This window comes from Marmota flaviventris, chromosome 11 (assembly GCF_047511675.1).
Source record: "Marmota flaviventris isolate mMarFla1 chromosome 11, mMarFla1.hap1, whole genome shotgun sequence".
NCBI classification, from domain to species: domain Eukaryota; kingdom Metazoa; phylum Chordata; class Mammalia; order Rodentia; family Sciuridae; genus Marmota; species Marmota flaviventris.
Window position 1 is genome coordinate 96,557,485 of NC_092508.1, and position 18,331 is coordinate 96,575,815.

Below are 18,331 nucleotides of genomic sequence, written 5' to 3' on the forward strand. Positions count from 1 at the left end.
GTCATCAGCAGAATACCCTCCTCTTTATTCATGCGTTCTTTCTTTAAACATGGCTATTCCTCAGAGACTGTGCTTCCCCTGCAGCTCTCGGAAATAGTGATTATATATCTTCTTATCCCATCACTTGGTGGCATTTGGTAGATTCTCGTCATGCCCCGCTGCCGTTTTCTAGCCATTTCACCTCAAAAGCACTTAATCTGTATTTAGATTTCATATTTGTATTGGAAAAAGTACTTTTGTGTAGCCAAACTATTCCAGGCACAGTGAAAAGTGTGCCAATAACTGAAATGGAATATCTGATTTAAAGTTCAGAGTACTTAAAGTGAAAAAAATAATACAAGTCTGAATGCATAGTTAAGTGATAAAGTGCTTGCCTAGCGTGTGAGAGACCCTGGGTTTGATCCCTAGCACTGTAACAGCTAAAAAATACAAATAATAACACAGTTGTACTTGCCAAATTTCATGTGCTCAGTAGTGCCATATGGCTCCTTTTTTGGACAGGGCAGACCATAGGACTCGATTGGATTAAAGTTTAGTTTTGCAGGTATGTCTCTGTGCCCTTCAGAACCACATTCCTGGCTGGCAATTGTGATGGTAGCCTTCCTGTCTTTCCCTTCAATATAAGCAGAAATGAGCTGGATGTGGAGGTGCCTGTAATATCAGTGAATCAGAGGCTGAGGCAAGAGGATTGCAAGTTTGAGGTCAGCCCAGCAACGTAATGAGACCCTGACTTAAAATTAAAAAAAAAAAAAAATTTCCAACTCTTTGGCTGCTCGGATGTTTCCTCTGCCCTCTCTGAGCAGTACGTGTACACATTTTTGTTTTGTGTGTGTAGTGCTGGGGATTGAACCCAGGGCCTCATGCATGTGAGGCAAGCACTCTGCCAACTGAGCTGTATCCCCAGCCACCTGTGTACACATTGTTAGCATCATCAACACTTCACTGACCTTGTTTTCTATTGCTCTTACGTCCCATAGCTCACAACCTTTTTCTACCTCCCTCCCAGCAGTTCTCCAGCAAACCTCATATGAGTCTTCTGTCCACTTGGCCTAACCACCTTTTCAGTCTCCATCACTGTCTTTCTTGGCCTCTTTCCTCTTCTTCCAAATCATTTGGTGGTCACTTGCAGTCATTTCCTTGTATATCCCTCAATTTCTTTGCCTTCCCCTTGCCTTTTGCTCATCCTCACAAATCTCAAGTAGGATCTTAAGCTGGCCAACAAATATCCTCCTCTCTTGCATACTCAATAACAGTGCTCTAGAGGGAGCTCTTCTTCCTCTCTCTGGCACATTAGCAGGTTTTTCTACTTTTTTATTTTTTTTTTTTTAGTACCAGGGATTGAACCCAGGGGTATTTTACCACTGAGCCAAATCCCAGCCCTTCTTTATATGTTATTTAGAGACAAGATCTCGCTGAGTTGCTAAGTTGCTTAGGGTCTCACTAAGTTGCTGAGGCTGACTTTGAACACGAAGTCCTCCTGCCTCACCCTCCCTAGCCACTGGGATTAACAGGCATGTGCCACCATGCCCAGCAAGTTTTTCTTCTTAGAGAATCAATCACATCAAAACCATAAACATGCTGTCATTTCTTTTTCTTTTTTCATTTTCAGTGCTGGGGATCAAACATAGGGCCTTCTACATGCTAACCAATGCATGCTGTCATTTCTTCTGTCTTAAAAAATATTCTGTTGAGGGCTGGGGTTATGGCTCAGTGGTAGAGCATTCACCTAGCACACGTGGGGCACTGGGTTCGATCCTCAGCACCACATAAAACTAAAATAAAGGTATTTTGTTCACCTACAACTAAAAAATGTACATTAAAAAATACATATATTCTGTTGAGCCCATGTTGTTTCATCTTCTACCACCAACATCCCCTGCCTTTTTTTGTTGTTGTTGTTCCTCTTTGCAAAGAAAATAAAGGAGTTATCTGTCTTTGCTCTCTCCAATTCTTCTGCTAGTCTTCCAGCATTTTCATTGTATTCTGCCCAGTTAAGGCGTGTACAAAATGAATTGACACAAAATGAATACAGTGTCTAACCACAATAGTATTTAAGTAGCATCTTCTCACAAAAGTAATTAAAAAGTTTTTCTAAGGTGTGACCTCATAAATAGAATCATACCCAGTATTATGCATTTTTATGCATTTTTTTGTGTAAGTCTGAATTCTTTCGCTTAGTTTTTGTATGATCCATTTATATTACTGCATGTGATTGTAATTTTTTATTGCTATATACAGTAACCATTACATAATAACCCCATAGTTTATTCATGGATATTTGAGTTATTTCTAGGTTTTGCTTAGAATGTTATCCTGAACATTTCTGTGCATGAGTTTTGATGCACACATGGATACATCTCTTACATATACTGAGGAGGAATTTGCTAGGTCATGGGGTTTGCTTATTTTCACCTCTAGTAGATAATGCCTATGGCTTTTCTAAGTAGTTACACCCATATACACTCTCACCAACTAGCACTTGCTACTGTCACTCTTAAATTTGGTCATTTGAGGGTTTATATACAAAATGGCAATTTGGAAAATCCTCCATATTCACATGTTTGTGTGTCAAATATTCCTTTCCTCTCCTGTTTTAAGGGTACTAGTAATTGGATTCAGGGAGTGCCTGTAATGATCTTAATTTGATATTTGTAACTTGCAAAAACCCCATTTTCAGGTAAGGTCACATTCATATAGGTATAAGGATTAGGACTTGAATATACAGTATCTTTACAGGGAATTCAACTGATTACACTCACAGAGTAGTTCTGTTTGTATTTTTTGTCTTTTGCGTTTTCTGTAAGTTGTTAGTTTAACTAAAGGTTTGATGAAATTTTAGAGCTACTTTTTTAAAAAATATTTATTTATTTATTTATTGCTTCTTGTGTGAATACTACTTCATAGTTCTTTTACCAGGAGACCTGAGCTGTCTGGTAGTTGATCACACTTTTTGAGATATTAGCAGCCCAGTGGATTAAGCGTTGAAAAAATGGCATGTTCTAGTTCTAGCCATTTCTTCTTACACCAACTCTTGTCTGGCATCAGTTCCCATCATTCTACTCAAGCTAAATGTTTGAAGATCACTTGTGATGTCCACATTGCTAAAGTCAGTGGGAAATTCTCAGTCAGAGCAATACAGTTGATCTCAAACTCTTCCTTGATAAGTTTTTTCACATAGCTTCTGAGGACCTGCTCAGGTCTAAATCAATACATAGGCATAATAAAGATCATAAACATTTCATATTAATAACATTAGGTAGAAAGGAGGTGTGGCATGCTAGAAGCAGCAGATAAAAGAGTCACCATGGTTACTTTCTGGATGGAGATGGCAGGAAGTGAGTAGGAATGGGGAAAAGGACCAGACTTGCATTTTGTTAAAAGCCTTTAGTAGTATTTGGCTTTTTAAATAATATTTCTGTGTTATGTGATATACTAAAAATCCATTTTAAAGATACATAATCAATGTAGTGCTTTTATTTTCCTATGGCTATACCTGACAAATGTGTGTCTTATATCCTCAGACTGCTTTTTTCCTGGTTTGTGTCATCTCTTTCAGAATGGCAGTTCGGAAAACCCTCATTCCTCCTCAGCCTCCTGAAGTGGCTAGTCCTCGAGTAGAGAGCTCCATGCGGAGTACATCTGGGTCACCCAGGCCTGCAGGGTGAGCACGTAAATGTTCTTACCACTGTTACTTTTAATTATATGTCTTTGTGAAGGGAAGAATCTAATAAGTGTGACCAATTTCATATAATTTCCTCTTGTGCATCTTTTATATGCTCTTTCTGGCTTCATGACCTCGACAGGTTTCTCAACTTCTCAGATCTCTGTTTGCTTCATTTATAAAATGAGCATGCTTATAAAATTACCTCATAGGATTCTTGAGCATTTAAATGAAACGATGCACTTAAAGCACTGGCATAAAGTCTGCCTTGTAGTAAATACCCCGTTGTTACTTCTGAAAAAAATGGAATCAGGGGCTGGGGAATAGAGCTCAGTTGGTAAGAGTGCTTACTTCATATGCACAAGGCCCTGTGCTCAATCCCCAGTCCCCCTCCAAAAAAAAAAAAGAATCACAATAATAGTCAGTACTTGCTTTTTCTGTATTCCTTTTCTTCTTAATTATAAAAGTAATATTATTTTGGGAAAATGATAACCAGACAATATAAAAATATTCGAGTGTGAAAAGCCAGGCATGGTAGTGCACACCTCTAGTCCCAGCTAACTGGAACTGAGGCAAGAGGATTGCTTAAACCTAGGAATTTAAGACTAGCCTGACCAACATAGTGAGACCCATTTCAAAAAAATCTTCCATTGGACTTGAGGTGTAGCTGAGTGCTAAAGAGTACTTGCCTGGTACTCATGAAGCCCTGGGTTTGATCCCAAGCACTGAAAAAAAAAAAATTAAAACTTTCTAAAATGAAAGATGTTGAGGCCGGGGTTGTAGTTCAGTTGGTGGAGTGCTTGCCTTGCATGTGTGAGACACTGGGTTTGATCCTCAGCACTATAAAAATAAATGTAATGAAAGGTGGTGTGTGTGTGTGTGTTTATTTGATGTATGAAGTAAAAATTGTTATCCTGTTCCCCACCCTCATTACCAGTCTCTGCCCAGAATAATATTTATTGATAACATTTTTTGAAATTCCTTTCCATGTCTTTTTCTACGTATAACTGTAGATAAATAGATTCTTTTTCATTTTTGTTTTTGATATGGCGTATCATTCATTATATTTCCCAAGTGGTGTTGAATTCATGGGCTTAAGTGATCCTCCTACCTCAGCTCCTGAGGAGCTGAAACTAGAACTATATGTGTGTCACCATGTGTAACAATTCAATAGATTATTTTTTTTCCTTTATTTTTATTCATTCATTTTTTACTACTGGGGATTGAATTGAGGGCCTTGCACATGCTAGGCAAGTACTCTATTGCTGAACTACGTCATCCCCAGCCATGTTTTTTTTTTTTTTTTTTTTTTTTAAAGACAGGCTTTTGCTAAGTAGCTCAGGCTGGCCTGAAACTTCCTCAGCCTCCCAGTAGCTGGAATTTTAGGTGTGTGCCACTGTGCCCAGCATTAATGGATTCTTTAAAGTGAAGTCTTGTTGGCACTGTGGCATATGCCTATAACACAGCTACTTGGGCGGCTAAGGCAGGATCAAGGCCAGCATAGGCAAATTAATGAGACCTTGTCTCAGAAATAAAACGGACTGTGGATGGCTTAACTTAGTGGCTTAGTGGTAGAGTACTCCTGGGTTCAATCCCCTAGTACCACAAATACAAAAGTAGATTTAATTTTAAAAGAGTTGGGGTGTGCCTAGCACACGTGAGGCCCTAGGTTCAATCCCCAGTACTGGTGGGGGGGGAGGAGTTTTGCTGATAAGATTCTTTTACATCTCCACTTTTTTCTTAGTATAAATAATAACTTAATCATCTTAGATCTACTGTTCATAAAGCTTTACTTAAAAAGAAAAATTATTAATTACCCTTATTTTTTCTGGGTGTCATTTGGGGTTCTACAGACAGGTTGCGGTGACACAAAACGTCCATTCCCTTTAACCTTACTTCTTATAAGTGTAGAGAAATAAAAAATGTATTAGGAAAAAGAAACAGTATAAAGGGAATAAAAAGTAATGGGAGAAAGAGCTAATGATTTACAGAGGTAAATCTTTTCGCAGAGGTAAAAAGCGTGAAGGAAACACCATGTGCTCTCTGGTGTCAGAATGTGTCTGGCAGAGAAAAGAGCAGGGACCAAGACTTTGATGTAGAAGGTACTTGCAGTTGTCATTTTGCACATTAGTGCAGGAGCATAAAAAATGTTGCTGGAAGCTGAAACTGCAATGTAATCTTATTCTTTTGTGTGTGTGTGTGTGTGTGTGTGTGTGTTTTGCTGGGGATTGAACCCAGGACCTTGTGCGTGCTAGGCAGCACTCTACCAACTGAGCTATGTCCCCAGCCCTGCAATATCTTAAGATAAGATTATATTATCTTAATCATTGGGAAAGTTACAATTGTTCTGTGACCTGTTAAATCTTCTGTGAAAATACTAAAAAAAAAAATTTACTGTTGATTATAATATGTAAGAAAATGGGGGAAAAAATAGTGAAACTATTTGCTTAGTACAGTATAATTTAAAATGCTAGAAACACAAGAGTGGTTGCAACCATTCTTGCCTTCTTTTCTTAAGATACAAAGCAAAACTCCTTCTAAGCCTTTGCAAATTTTAATACTTGTGTTTGTGTGTGTGTGTGTGTGTGTGTGTGTGTGTGTGTGTATGCATGGGTCTTTAGGATGAAACCCAAGGGTGCTCTACCACTAAGTCACATCCCCAGCCCTTTTCAAAATTTTTTATTTTGAAGCAGGGTCTTTTTTTTTTTTTTCCTTTTTTTTTAATTGGTTCAAAACATTACAAAGCTCTTGACATATCATATTTCATACATTAGATTCAAATGGGTTATGAACTCCCATTTTTACCCCAAATACAGATTGCAGAATCACATCGGTTACACATCCACATTTTTACATAATGCCATATTAGTAACTGTTGTATTCTGCTACCTTTCCTATCCTCTACTATCCCCCCTCCCCTCCCCTCCCATCTTCTCTCTCTACCCCATCTACTGTAATTCATTTCTCTCCTTGTTTTTTTTCCCATTCCCCTCACAACCTCTTATATGTAATTTTGTATAACAATGAGGGTCTCCTTCCATTTCCATGGAGTTTCCCTTTTCTCTCCCTTTCCTTCCCACCTCATGTCTCTGTTTAATGTTAATCTTTTCCTCCTGCTCTTCCTCCCTGCTCTGTTCTTAGTTGCTCTCATTATATCAAAGAAGACATTTGGCATTTGTTTTTTAGAGATTGGCTAGCTTCACTTAGCATAATCTGCTCTAATGCCATCCATTTCCCTGCAAATTCCATGATTTTGTCATTTTTTAGTGCAGAGTAATACTCCATTGTGTATAAATGCCACATTTTTTTTTATCCATTCATCTATTGAAGGGCATCTGGGTTGGTTCCACAGTCTAGCAATTGTGAATTGTGCTGCTATGAACATCGATGTGGCAGTATCCCTGTAGTACGCTCTTTTAAGGTCTTCAGGGAATAGTCCGAGAAGGGCAATAGCTGGGTCAAATGGTGGTTCCATTCCCAGCTTTCCCAGGAATCTCCATACTGCTTTCCAAATTGGCTGCACCAATTTGCAGTCCCACCAGCAATGTACAAGAGTACCCTTTTCCCCACATCCTCGCCAGCACTTGTTGTTGTTTGACTTCATAATGGCTGCCAATCTTACTGGAGTGAGATGGTATCTTAGGGTGGTTTTGATTTGCATTTCTCTGACTGCTAGAGATGGTGAGCGTTTTTTCATGTACTTGTTGATTGATTGTATGTCCTCCTCTGAGAAGTGTCTGTTCAGGTCCTTGGCCCATTTGTTGATTGGGTTATTTGTTATCTCATTATTTAATTTTTTGAGTTCTTTGTATACTCTGGATATTAGGGCTCTATCTGAAGTGTGAGGAGTAAAAATTTGTTCCCCATGATGTAGGCTCCCTATTTACCTCTCTTATTGTTTCTCTTGCTGAGAAAAAACTTTTTAGTTTAAGTAAGTCCCATTTGTTGATTATTGTTATTAACTCTTGTGCTATGGGTGTCCTATTAAGGAATTTGGAGCCCGACCCCACAATATGTAGATCGGAGCCAACTTTTTCTTCTATCAGATGCAGAGTTTCTGATTTGATATCAAGCTCCTTGATCCATTTTAAGTTAACTTTTGTGCATGGCGAGAGAAGGGGATTCAGTTTCATTTTGTTGCATATGGATTTCCAGTTTTCCCAGCACCATTTGTTGAAGATGCTATCCTTCCTCCATTGCATGCTTTTAGCCCCTTTATCAAATATAAGATAGTTGTAACTTTGTGGATTAGTCTCTGTGTCCTCTATTCTGTACCTTTGGTCCACCCGCCTGTTTTGGTACCAGTACCATGCTGTTTTTGTTACTATTGCTCTGTAGTATAGTTTGAAATCTGGTATCGCTATGCCGCCTGATTCACACTTCCTGCTTAGAGTTGCTTTTGCTATTCTGGGTCTTTTATTTTTCCATATGAATTTCATGATTGCTTTCTCTATTTCTACAAGAAATGCCGTTGGGATTTTGATTGGCATTGCATTAAACCTATAGAGAACTTTTGGTAATATCGCCATTTTGATGATGTTAGTTCTGTGAAGCAGGGTCTTGCTAGGTTGCCAAGGCAGGCCTGAAACTTCTGATCTTCCTGCCTCAGCCTGCCAGTCAAATTCCACTGCACCCAGTTTGTTACACTTCTTAACAAGATAGGACCCATTTCTAAGATTTCATCCTTTACATATTCAGTGTTGTGAAATCTCTCACAGTTCCTATAATGTGAAGATTTTTACTAGCTTTATTTCAGGTACTTTTTTTTCCCCCTTAAATAGAAGAATTTTTACTTTTTTCCTTTTTTTCTTTTTTTTTTTTTATTTTGAGACAGGGTGTCACTAATTTGCTTAGGGCCTCACTAAGTTGCTGAGACTGGCCTCAAACTTGGCAATCCTCCTGCCTTAGCTTCTCAAGTACTGGGATTATAGGCATGCACCACCACACCTGGTAGTACTTGTTTTTGTTTTTGTTTTGTTTTGTTTTTTTCATCAAAACCACTTGCCTTTGCTGCTGCTTAGATCCTGGGTATATATTTCACAGCAGCATCTTTTTCTGTGCTAGCAGCTTCACTAGTGTTTAAAATCAGTCATATTCATGCTGACTTCTGAAATGATGAAACCAGCTTTATCCACAGTAAAAGGTTTTCATTTTTCTGGTGACTACCATTTTCTGTTAGTGTAGCAAATATCTTCAACACTTTGGCCTTGAATGATTGTGATTTAAAAAAAAAAAAAAATTACTCTTTTTTAGTTCACCTCAGTAAATTGTCCATCCACCAGAGCTTCCTAGTGCAATTTAAACTAAAAGACAAAATTAAAGCAACTTTACCTTTTTTAAAAAATATTCATAAGACTTTTTCAGTATGGTCCATACCATAGTTTCCTATAAGCCTAGGTCTTGTTCTTCTCTTTGCTGGGCCATTTTTATATTTACTCACAGCCAGTTTTCCCTTCTACAGCAGCATCACTTTTTGAGATTGGTGGGGGGTGTTTTTGTTGTTGTTGTTTCTGTTCTTATTTCAGAAATTTTTTTCCTGCATTTTTCATCTTTGTTGTCCAGTTTTCTCTCAGTCCTCCATTTTTGTAAAAATTTCACTTGGATTTATTGCTGGGGAAGCAGAGGAGCACACCTACACACTTAATTGCTTTCATGAACTATGAAATAACTGGTTCAGATGTGCAGTAACTGATCACCACCAGACTTGTAATGAAGTGATATTACTCAGTGATCATGATCCCTATCTGACAGTTGGAAGAGTATAAATAGAGACTAAAAGTAAAATAAGGACCATGCCTTAGGGGACCTATCATTGTCAGAGGTTAGGAAAATGGAAAACCACCAAAGGAAACTGTATTACATGATGTTCCTGCCATTGTTGGTACCATTATTAAACATTGGCTACTGAATGCTTCAGTTATTTCCGTTTTTTACTGTAGTAATATTGTCATGAATCTCTTTGTTCCTCTATCATTGGCTCTTTTGCATACATTTCTTTGATGTGTTTCTACAAGTAGCATTGCTGGGTCAAAGTAAATGTGTAGCTTAATTTGGTTTCCAGTCATTGTACTCATTTACATCTACATGAAATGTGTGTTTCCATTTTCTCCACATTCTTGCCAATATTTGATACTACATTTTTGTCTGATTTGATTTTATTGGCATAACTGGAGATTGAACCCCCAGCCTCACATGTGCAAGTGCTCTAGAACTGAGATATACCCCTAACCCTAGTTATTAACAGTTTTAAATTAGTACGTTTGTTTTTATTGTTTGAAATGGATTTCTTTTGTCTTTTCTGAAACTGGCGATCAGTCTTTACCAACTATATCTCAACCCTAAAATATATTTTTTAAAAATCCAAATAAAATATGGACTTAGTTTTAAAGTGCTAAAAAAAATGTGTCTAGTTCCTGAAGATTAAGAGCATACCAAGTCTTCCTATTTGTTTTTATTTGTTTTTATTTTTTAAATTTTTTTAGTTTTAAGAGGACACAACATCTTTCTTTGTATGTGGTGCTGAGGATCGAACCCGGGACGCATGCATGCCAGGCGAGCGCACTACCGCTTGAGCCACATCCCCAAGTCTTCCTATTTGTCATAGCAGATGCAGAAATTGGGGTTGGGGAGGGACTATTTTGTAGAATCATTTTTGGAGTTAGTGTAATTCAGAGACATTGTGGAGATGGGGTCCCACACATGCACCCATTGTGGCCTTATATGAAGTAGTCATTCTGTTTCTGTGACACCCAAAATGAGTTTGTTTGAATTATGAAAAAATAACTTGCTGGAGAAACAACCTCCCCATACTACCACATGCAAGGAGAAGGATTCTCATGTAAATGACTGGTTTTAGGCATAGCCTAACTCATTCTCTGATGAGGAATAATAACTGATAGGAAGATTAAACAGAGAAGAGCAACAAAATATTACTAATTTGCTCACTAAAACACTCACCAGGGAACATGAGATTTATAACAAAACATTCTATCATGGCCGGGTATGGTAGTACATGCCCATAATCCCAACAATTTTGCAAGGCCCTAATAAGTAACTTAGTTAGACCTTCTCTCGAAATAGAAAATAAAAAGTGCTGGGCATATAGCTTAGTGCTAAAGCACATCTGGGTTCAGTCCCTAGCACACACAAAACAAACATTCCATTGTGAAATCTAACAGCTTAATGAAATAACTATATCTCTATGAAGGGAGACACAAAGATGAAATGTACAGATTCCCAGAGTAAATAGCAAAACATACAGAGATGACCCAAGTTGATAAGACTCAGCAAAGCACTAGGTGATGCCACAGAATGAAGGCAAAATTAAAACTGCAGAAAACAGTATAAAACAGAGGATGAAAATGAAAAGAAAATTCATACAGATCATACTGAGGTAAAAGATCAAGCATATGTCATATTACAGTACATGGAAATGACTTTATAATGAGTTGAATTATGTTCCCCCCAATTTCCCATGTTGGATTCTTTATCCTCAATACTTCAGAATGTGACCTTGTTGGGAAGAGAGTCATTGAAGATATAACTAGTTAAAGTGAGGATATACTTTATTCTTTAAAAGGGGGAAATTAGGACAGAAAAACAAACCCAGGGAAAACACTATTAATATCATCGAGCTGCTTCTAAAGTAGTAGTTAGAGGAAAATTCATAGCCTTAAAATACTTATGGCAGGGCTGGGGTTGTAGCTTAGTGGTAGAGCACTTGCCTACCACATGCAAGACACTGGGTTTGATCCTGAGCACCACATTAAAAATAAATAAAGGTATTGTGTCCATCTACAACTTTTAAAAAAATACTTACGTCAATTAAAACATTGCAAATTATCAACCTACAATGACAGAAAACAAAATGGAAAAAAAGGAAATAATATATAGAGAGGCAGAAATCAGTGATTTAGAAAACAGACTAGCACTAACCAAGAAAAACAAAAAGCAAAACAAAAAAAAAGCACAAGTGAAATAAGAAATGTATCTCAATGATAGATTGCTTGCCTTGCATGCTCAGAGTCCTAAGTTTGATCCCCAGCACTGCAAAAAGAAAAAAAGAAACAGGGAAAATAACCGGAGAAGCTGAAAAAAGTTTAAAACAACAACAACAAAAAAAAAAAAAAAAACCCTCAAAAGACAGATCCATGCAAATAACAAAAAGAAGAAAATGAGTAAATTTATTTATAATCTTTTTTATAATCTAAAAATCTAGAAGCTATTTTTTAAAAGGAAGCATTAAGAAATTTGACTCAGTTTAAGAAATCTTTTTTAACTTGTCAAGAAAAAACTTAGTGCTGGAAATGTAGCTTTGTGATAAGTACTTGCCTAACATGCTGCTCAAGGTCCTGGGTTCAATCCCCAGGACCAAAAAAGAAAAAAAAAAAATTTTTTTTAAGCAAAGCAGAAGACAAATTAGGGAGAAATATTTGTAAATAACTGCAAGAAATGAAGAATAATAAGTTCTGCAAAATGGACCAGAAGTTCTAATAGTTTATAGATGATCTTTAACATGTGGAATGATGCTTGACTTCTTTATATGAAGAAAAGAGCAAATTTTAAAAATATTCTGAGATACCATTGTATGCATATATTGGCAAGACTCCAGGATTTGATCACACTGTTGAAAAAACTGTGGAAAGTAAAAAATGTCAAAAACCTTATGGGAAAGGACTTATCAAAATTAGAGGCTTTATCCTCTGGGAATTTAGGGTCAAGGTACAAATTGCTGGAACTAAAGCTCTGGAATTAGAAGGGCTCCATAAGGAAATCAACTGGTTTGCCATACCCCGAATCAGTGCAGCTCTCCTGAGCAGGTATCACCAGTACTAGACAACATCACCATCCCTACCTTCCCTTCATTGCTGTGTTGTTCTGCAGGTCCTTAGGTCCCTAGCTAGTGTGTCTTCCCTTTACCCTACAGTTAGTTGCTTGTCATACATTGCACTCAGATGTTTGGCTATATTTAGTACTAGAATTAGGAAAGAGTATGTCTCTTTATCTTCCCAACCTAAAAACAGAACTACTTTTCTCCCTCTTAAGTGATAGAAGGGCTTGAAGAATTTTAGATTGGACACTATTATTCCTTAGAAATATTCAAGTGTTACTGTTGTCTTGTGGTCTTGTGTATTTTGCTGTTATTCTTCAAAGGCCTAATGCTATCTTGAACCCCAACCTTTATATCAATTTGTGTGTGTGTGTGTGTGGTGCTGGGGATTGAACCCAGGGCCTTGTGCATGCAAGGCAAGCAATCTACAAACTGAGCTATATCCCCAGACCCATATTGTTGTATTTGTTTCTTTCTGAAACTTTTAATGAATTCACTTCCCGATGTTTAGAAGTTCCACAGTAAAATTTGGGTTAGTCCTTTGTGTGAATGTGCGTGCGTGCTAGGTATTCCATGACCTTCTGATCTATGTTTCTTTCATAGTCTTTTTCTTACTAATCAATTTCCAACCCCTATACTTTTGGGGGAGTTGGGGGAGAATCTCCAATTTGTCAGAATTTGTCAAATGCACTTCTGGAATGGCCTAATTGTTAAATATTGTCTCCCATTTACCATCTCTTTGTGCCACCCCTTTTTTTATTTTAGGTAATATTGTCAATTTTTTTTCCTTAAAGTCTTAAAATCTGTGGGAAAATACCAAAAAAAAAAAATGCTTGATTTAATTGTTTTTATATTTTGCCACATTTAGTGTTTTTTTATCTAGCCAAATTACAGAATTTCACTTTTAAATACCTTCAACACTTTGGCAGATAAACTATGAGGTGTCCAGGAGGTATGGGTTTAAGTTGATCCTTCATTGAGTTTATTAAACATGGATGTACATATTAGTTTCTCACATTATATTTTCAAATAGTATTTCTGTCCCTTTCTGCTTCAACTCTCATTATGTGAATGTTGATACAGTTGAAAGTATCCTAAATGTCCCCAAGGCTTGGTTTATTTTTCCTCACAATTTTGTTTTTGTTTTTCACAATGGAAACTCAGCTGACACTATTTTTTTTAATGAAACAAAGAACAGAATATTTTTTGATTTTTATCTATGAATAATATAAAAAGCAGAAATACAATTTTGTACTGAACATTTGGCAAGGGAGGCACAATATCCTTAAATTGTGCTAACATTTAAGCAAAACAGGATGTTTTATGTACCATATTACTTATTTTTACAAAGAGCTTATTGATTGTTTGTTTTCCCCTTTTTATTGGCACATTGAAATTATATACAACAGTGGGATTTGCTATATTCATACATGCACACAATAAAACAGTATAATTTCATCAATTCCATTCCCTAATACCTCCCCTTTCCCTCTCCTCCCTCCCTCAATCCCCTTCAATATTTTTTTAATTTGTTATGCATGACAGTAGAATACATTTTGACACATTATACACAAATGGAGCACAACTTCTCATTTCTCTTGCTATACATGGTGCAGAGTCACACCAGTAGTGTAATCATACATATATATTGGGTAGCCAGGTGCGGTGGCACACGCCTATTATCCCAGCAGCTGGGAAGGCTAAGGCAGGAGGATCTAAAGTTCAAAGCCAGCCTCAGCAACAACAAGGTGCTAAGCAACTCAGTGAGACCCTTTCTCTAAATAAAATACAAAATAGGACTGGGGATGTGGCTCAGTTCAATTCCCTGTACCCCCACCCCCCAAAAAAAGTATACTATGTATATAGGGTGAAAATGTCTGTCTCCTTCTGCTGTTGTCCTTCCCATCCCCACAGTCCCACCCCTTCCCCTCACTCCCCTCTGCACAAGCCAAAGTTCCTTCATTCTTTCCTACCCTGCCCCCAACTATGCATCAGCATTCACTTATCAGAGAAAACATTCAACCTTTGGTTTTGGGGATTGGCTTATTCTCCAACTTCACCCATTTACTGGCAAATGCCATAATTTCAATTTTTTTTAATATTTTATTTTTTAGTCTTTAGGTGGACACAATATCTTTATTTTTATGTGGTGCTGAGAATCGATGCCTCAAGCATATCAGGCAAGCGTGCTACCACTTGAGCCACATCCCCAGTCCATAATTTCATTTTTCTATAGGCTGAATAATATTCCATTGTGTATATGTACCACATTTTCTATCATTCATCTGTTCAAGGGCATCTAGGTTGGTTCCATACTTTAGCTGTTGTGAATTGAGCTGCTATAGATTGATGTGGCTGCATCACTGTAGTATGCTGATTTTAAATCCTTTGGATATAAACCCAAGCGCAGGACAACTGGATCAATTGGTGGTTCCATGCCAAGTTTTCTGAGGAATCTCCATACTGCTTTCCAAAGTGGTTGGACCAATTTGCAGTCCCACCAGCAATGTATCAGTGTGCCTTTTTCTCCGAACCCTGCCAACATTTATTACTGCCTGTATCCTTTTTTTTTTTTTTTTTTTTTTTTTAAGAGAGAGGAGAGAGAGAAATATTTATTTTTCAGTTTTTGGTGGACACAACATCTTTATTATATTTTTATGTGGTGCTGAGGATCGAACCCAGCGCCCTGCGCATGCCAGGCAAGCGCATTACCGCTTGAGCCACATCCACAGCCCTTGCCTGTATTCTCGATGATTGCCATTCTGACTGGAGTGAAGTGAAATCTTAAAGTGATTTTGATTTGCATTTCTCTAATTGTTAGAGATGAAGAACAATTTTCCATGTGTTTCTTGATTAGTTGTATTTCTTCTGTGAAGTGTCTGGTCACTTAGCCCATTTATAAATTGGGTTATTTGGGGGGGGGGGGGGTTGGTGTTAAGTTTTTTTTAATTCTTTATGTACCCTGGAGATTACTGCTCTATCTTAGATGTTTATGGTGAAGATTTTTTCCCATTCTGTAGGTGCTCTCTTCAGGTTATTGTTTCCTTTGCTGAGAAGAAACTTTTTAGTTTGAATCCATCTCACTTATTGATTCTTGATTTTACTTTTTGGGCCTTAGGAGTCTTGTTAAGGAAGTCATGTCCTAAGCCAACATGATGAAGATTTGGGCCTATGTTTTCTTCTAGTAGACGTAAGACCTCTGTTCTAGTGCCTAAGTCTTTGATTTTTGTGCAGGGTGAGAGATTTACTTTCATTTTGCCACACATGTGAATTTCCAGTTTTCCCAGCACCGTTTGTTGAATAGGCTATCTTTTCTCCAGTGTATGTTTTTGGTGCCTTTATCTAATATGAGATATCTGTATTTATATGGGTTTGTCTCTGTCTTCTATTTTGTACCACTGGTCTACATATCTATTTTGGTGCCAATACCATGCTGTTTTTGTTACCGTTGCTCTGTAGTATAGTTTGAGGTCTGGTATTGTGATGCCTCCTGCTTCATTCTTCTTGCCAAGGATTGCTTTGGCTATTCTGGGTCTCTTTTCTTTTTCCCAAATGAATCCCATGATTGCTTTTTTTTCTATGAAGAATGTCATTGGGATTTTACTAGGAATTGCATTGAATCCATATAATAGTTTTGGTAGTATGACAGTTTTGACAATATTAATTCTGCCTATCCAAGAGCATAGGAGATCTTTTCATCTTCTAAGATCTTCTTTAATTTCTTTCTTCAGTGTTCTGTAGTTTTCATTATAGAGGTCTTTCACCTCTCATTAGATTGATTCCCAAGTTTTGTTAGGCTATTATGAGTGGGGTAGTTTTCCTAATTTCTCTTGCAGTAGATTCATCTCTTGTGTGTAGAAATTTATTTGTTTTATGGGTATTGATTTTATATCCTGCTACTTTGCTGAGCTCATTTATTAGTTCTAGAAGTTTTCTGGTGGAATCTGGAACTTTGCCACTTCCATGAGTTTCCTCTTTTATAAGAAACTATGTGCAATATGAGTGTATCTATAGATTAAAAGGAAAAAAAGAAACTCCAAAGACAACATATGTATTCAGGAATTCTAGGGTTCAATTCTGGGTTCAATTCTCAGCACCACATATAAATAAATGAATAAAATAAATGATCCATCAACATCTAAAATAGTTTAAAACAATGAGTAGTCTGTGTACAATGAAGTGACTGATTTATTTAAAATGTTCTTTTTTTCTGAATTAATTGATAACTGTTTTTAAAAAATTTGGAAGGGGTGGGGCACACAAGATATTATAAGCCAGATGTGGTGGCAACCCCTTGTAATCATGGTGACTTGGGAAGCTAAGGTAAGAGGATCACAAATTCAAGGTCCTCCTCAGCAACTTATCATGGCCAGAAGCAATTTAGTAAGACCGTGTCTGGGAAAATTAAAAGGGCTGGGGATGTAGCTCAATGGTAAAGCACCCTGGGTTCAATCCCCAGAACCCAAAAAAACGAACCACAAACCTGAATGTCAGGCTGGGGGTGTAGCTTTGATGATAGGACACGTGCTTAGCATGCTCAGGCCCTGAGTTCAGTGTCCAACTTCATAAGTACATACCTATCTGAGTTCCTTTTAAAAGTTACCTTAAAGTTGAACTTTTATTTTTATTTATTTATTTATTTTTAGAGAGAGAGAAAGAGAAAGAATTTTTTTAATATTTATTTTTTAGTTTTCGGCGGATACATCTTTATTTGTATGTGGTGCTGAGGTTTGAACCCAGGCATGCGCGCACACATGCCTACTGCTTGAGCCACATCCCCAGCCCCAAAGTTGAACTTTTAAAATCAAAGAATAGAGAGTTACTTGTGCTGTATGCTGTACAGAAATAATTAGACAAATACCAGCATCTGAGATGTTGCAGGTTAAGGCAATTTACTCTTATCTGCTATGTGTGCTTTGCTTTTGTGTTTCAGTGTGAAACCTAAATCTGAAATCCACGTGTCTATGGCCACTCCAGTCACTGTGTCCATGGAGACAGTATCCAATCAAAATAATGATCAGCCTACCATCGCAGTCCCTCCCACTGCCCAGCAGCCTCCACCAACCATTCCAACCATGATTGCAGCAGCCAGTCCCCCATCACAGCCAGCTGTCTCCCTTTCAGCCATTCCTGGAGCAGTCCCCATCACTCCACCCATCACTACCATTGCAGCTGCACCACCACCAACAGCCACTGTGGGTGGCAGTCTTTCCTCTGTTTTGGGCCCTCCTGTACCTGAGATCAAAGTGAAAGAAGAAGTAGAACCAATGGACATCATGAGGCCAGTTTCTGGTAAGTTTATTTACAGAATTTTCACTTTTGGCAGTTGTTCCTTTCCCTTTTCCTAACTCTCCTCTCTAGAGTTCCATCTCTGTGAGACCATCAGCAAGGAAACCCAGCTAACTCCCTGATGCCCCTTTTTGTTTTGTTTGTTTGTTTTGTACTTAGGGCCTCAGTATGTTAGGCAAGCAGTCTACCAATGAACTATATCCTCAGCCACATGAAGCCCATTTTAAATGTTGCATTTCATTGCTGGATATGGTGGCACCAGCCTGTAATCCCAGCACCTTGAGGGGTCTGAGCCAAGAGGATTGCAAGTATAAGGCCAGTCTCAGCAATTTAGTGAGGCCCTAAGCAACTTAGTGAGACCCTGTCTCAAGATAAAAAATTAGAAAGGGCTGGGGATATGGCTCAGTGGTAAAGTGCTCCTGGGTCAATCCGCAGTACCAAAAAACCAAAGTTGCATTCCATTCATTTTTATTAAATGAAAGAAATTATTTTTGAAAACTTAAGCCAATCTTGTTTCCCTTTTGTAATTAATTTTAATTTCAACCAAAATT

At 37.7% G+C, this 18,331-nt stretch overlaps 1 protein-coding gene across 7 annotated transcripts in view; it reads left to right on the forward strand.

The window, feature by feature from the left end:
* Sap130 (Sin3A associated protein 130) overlaps positions 1-18,331 on the forward strand; it is a 71,230-nt gene that overhangs the window by 38,944 nt on the left and 13,955 nt on the right. For all 7 annotated transcript variants that reach the window (XM_027936841.3, XM_027936842.2, XM_071619247.1 and 4 more), the window contains exons 15-16: positions 3,557-3,661; positions 17,425-17,783. In XM_027936841.3, coding sequence (XP_027792642.2) covers positions 3,557-3,661; positions 17,425-17,783 — 464 coding nt within the window. The remainder of the gene's footprint in view (positions 1-3,556; positions 3,662-17,424; positions 17,784-18,331) is intronic.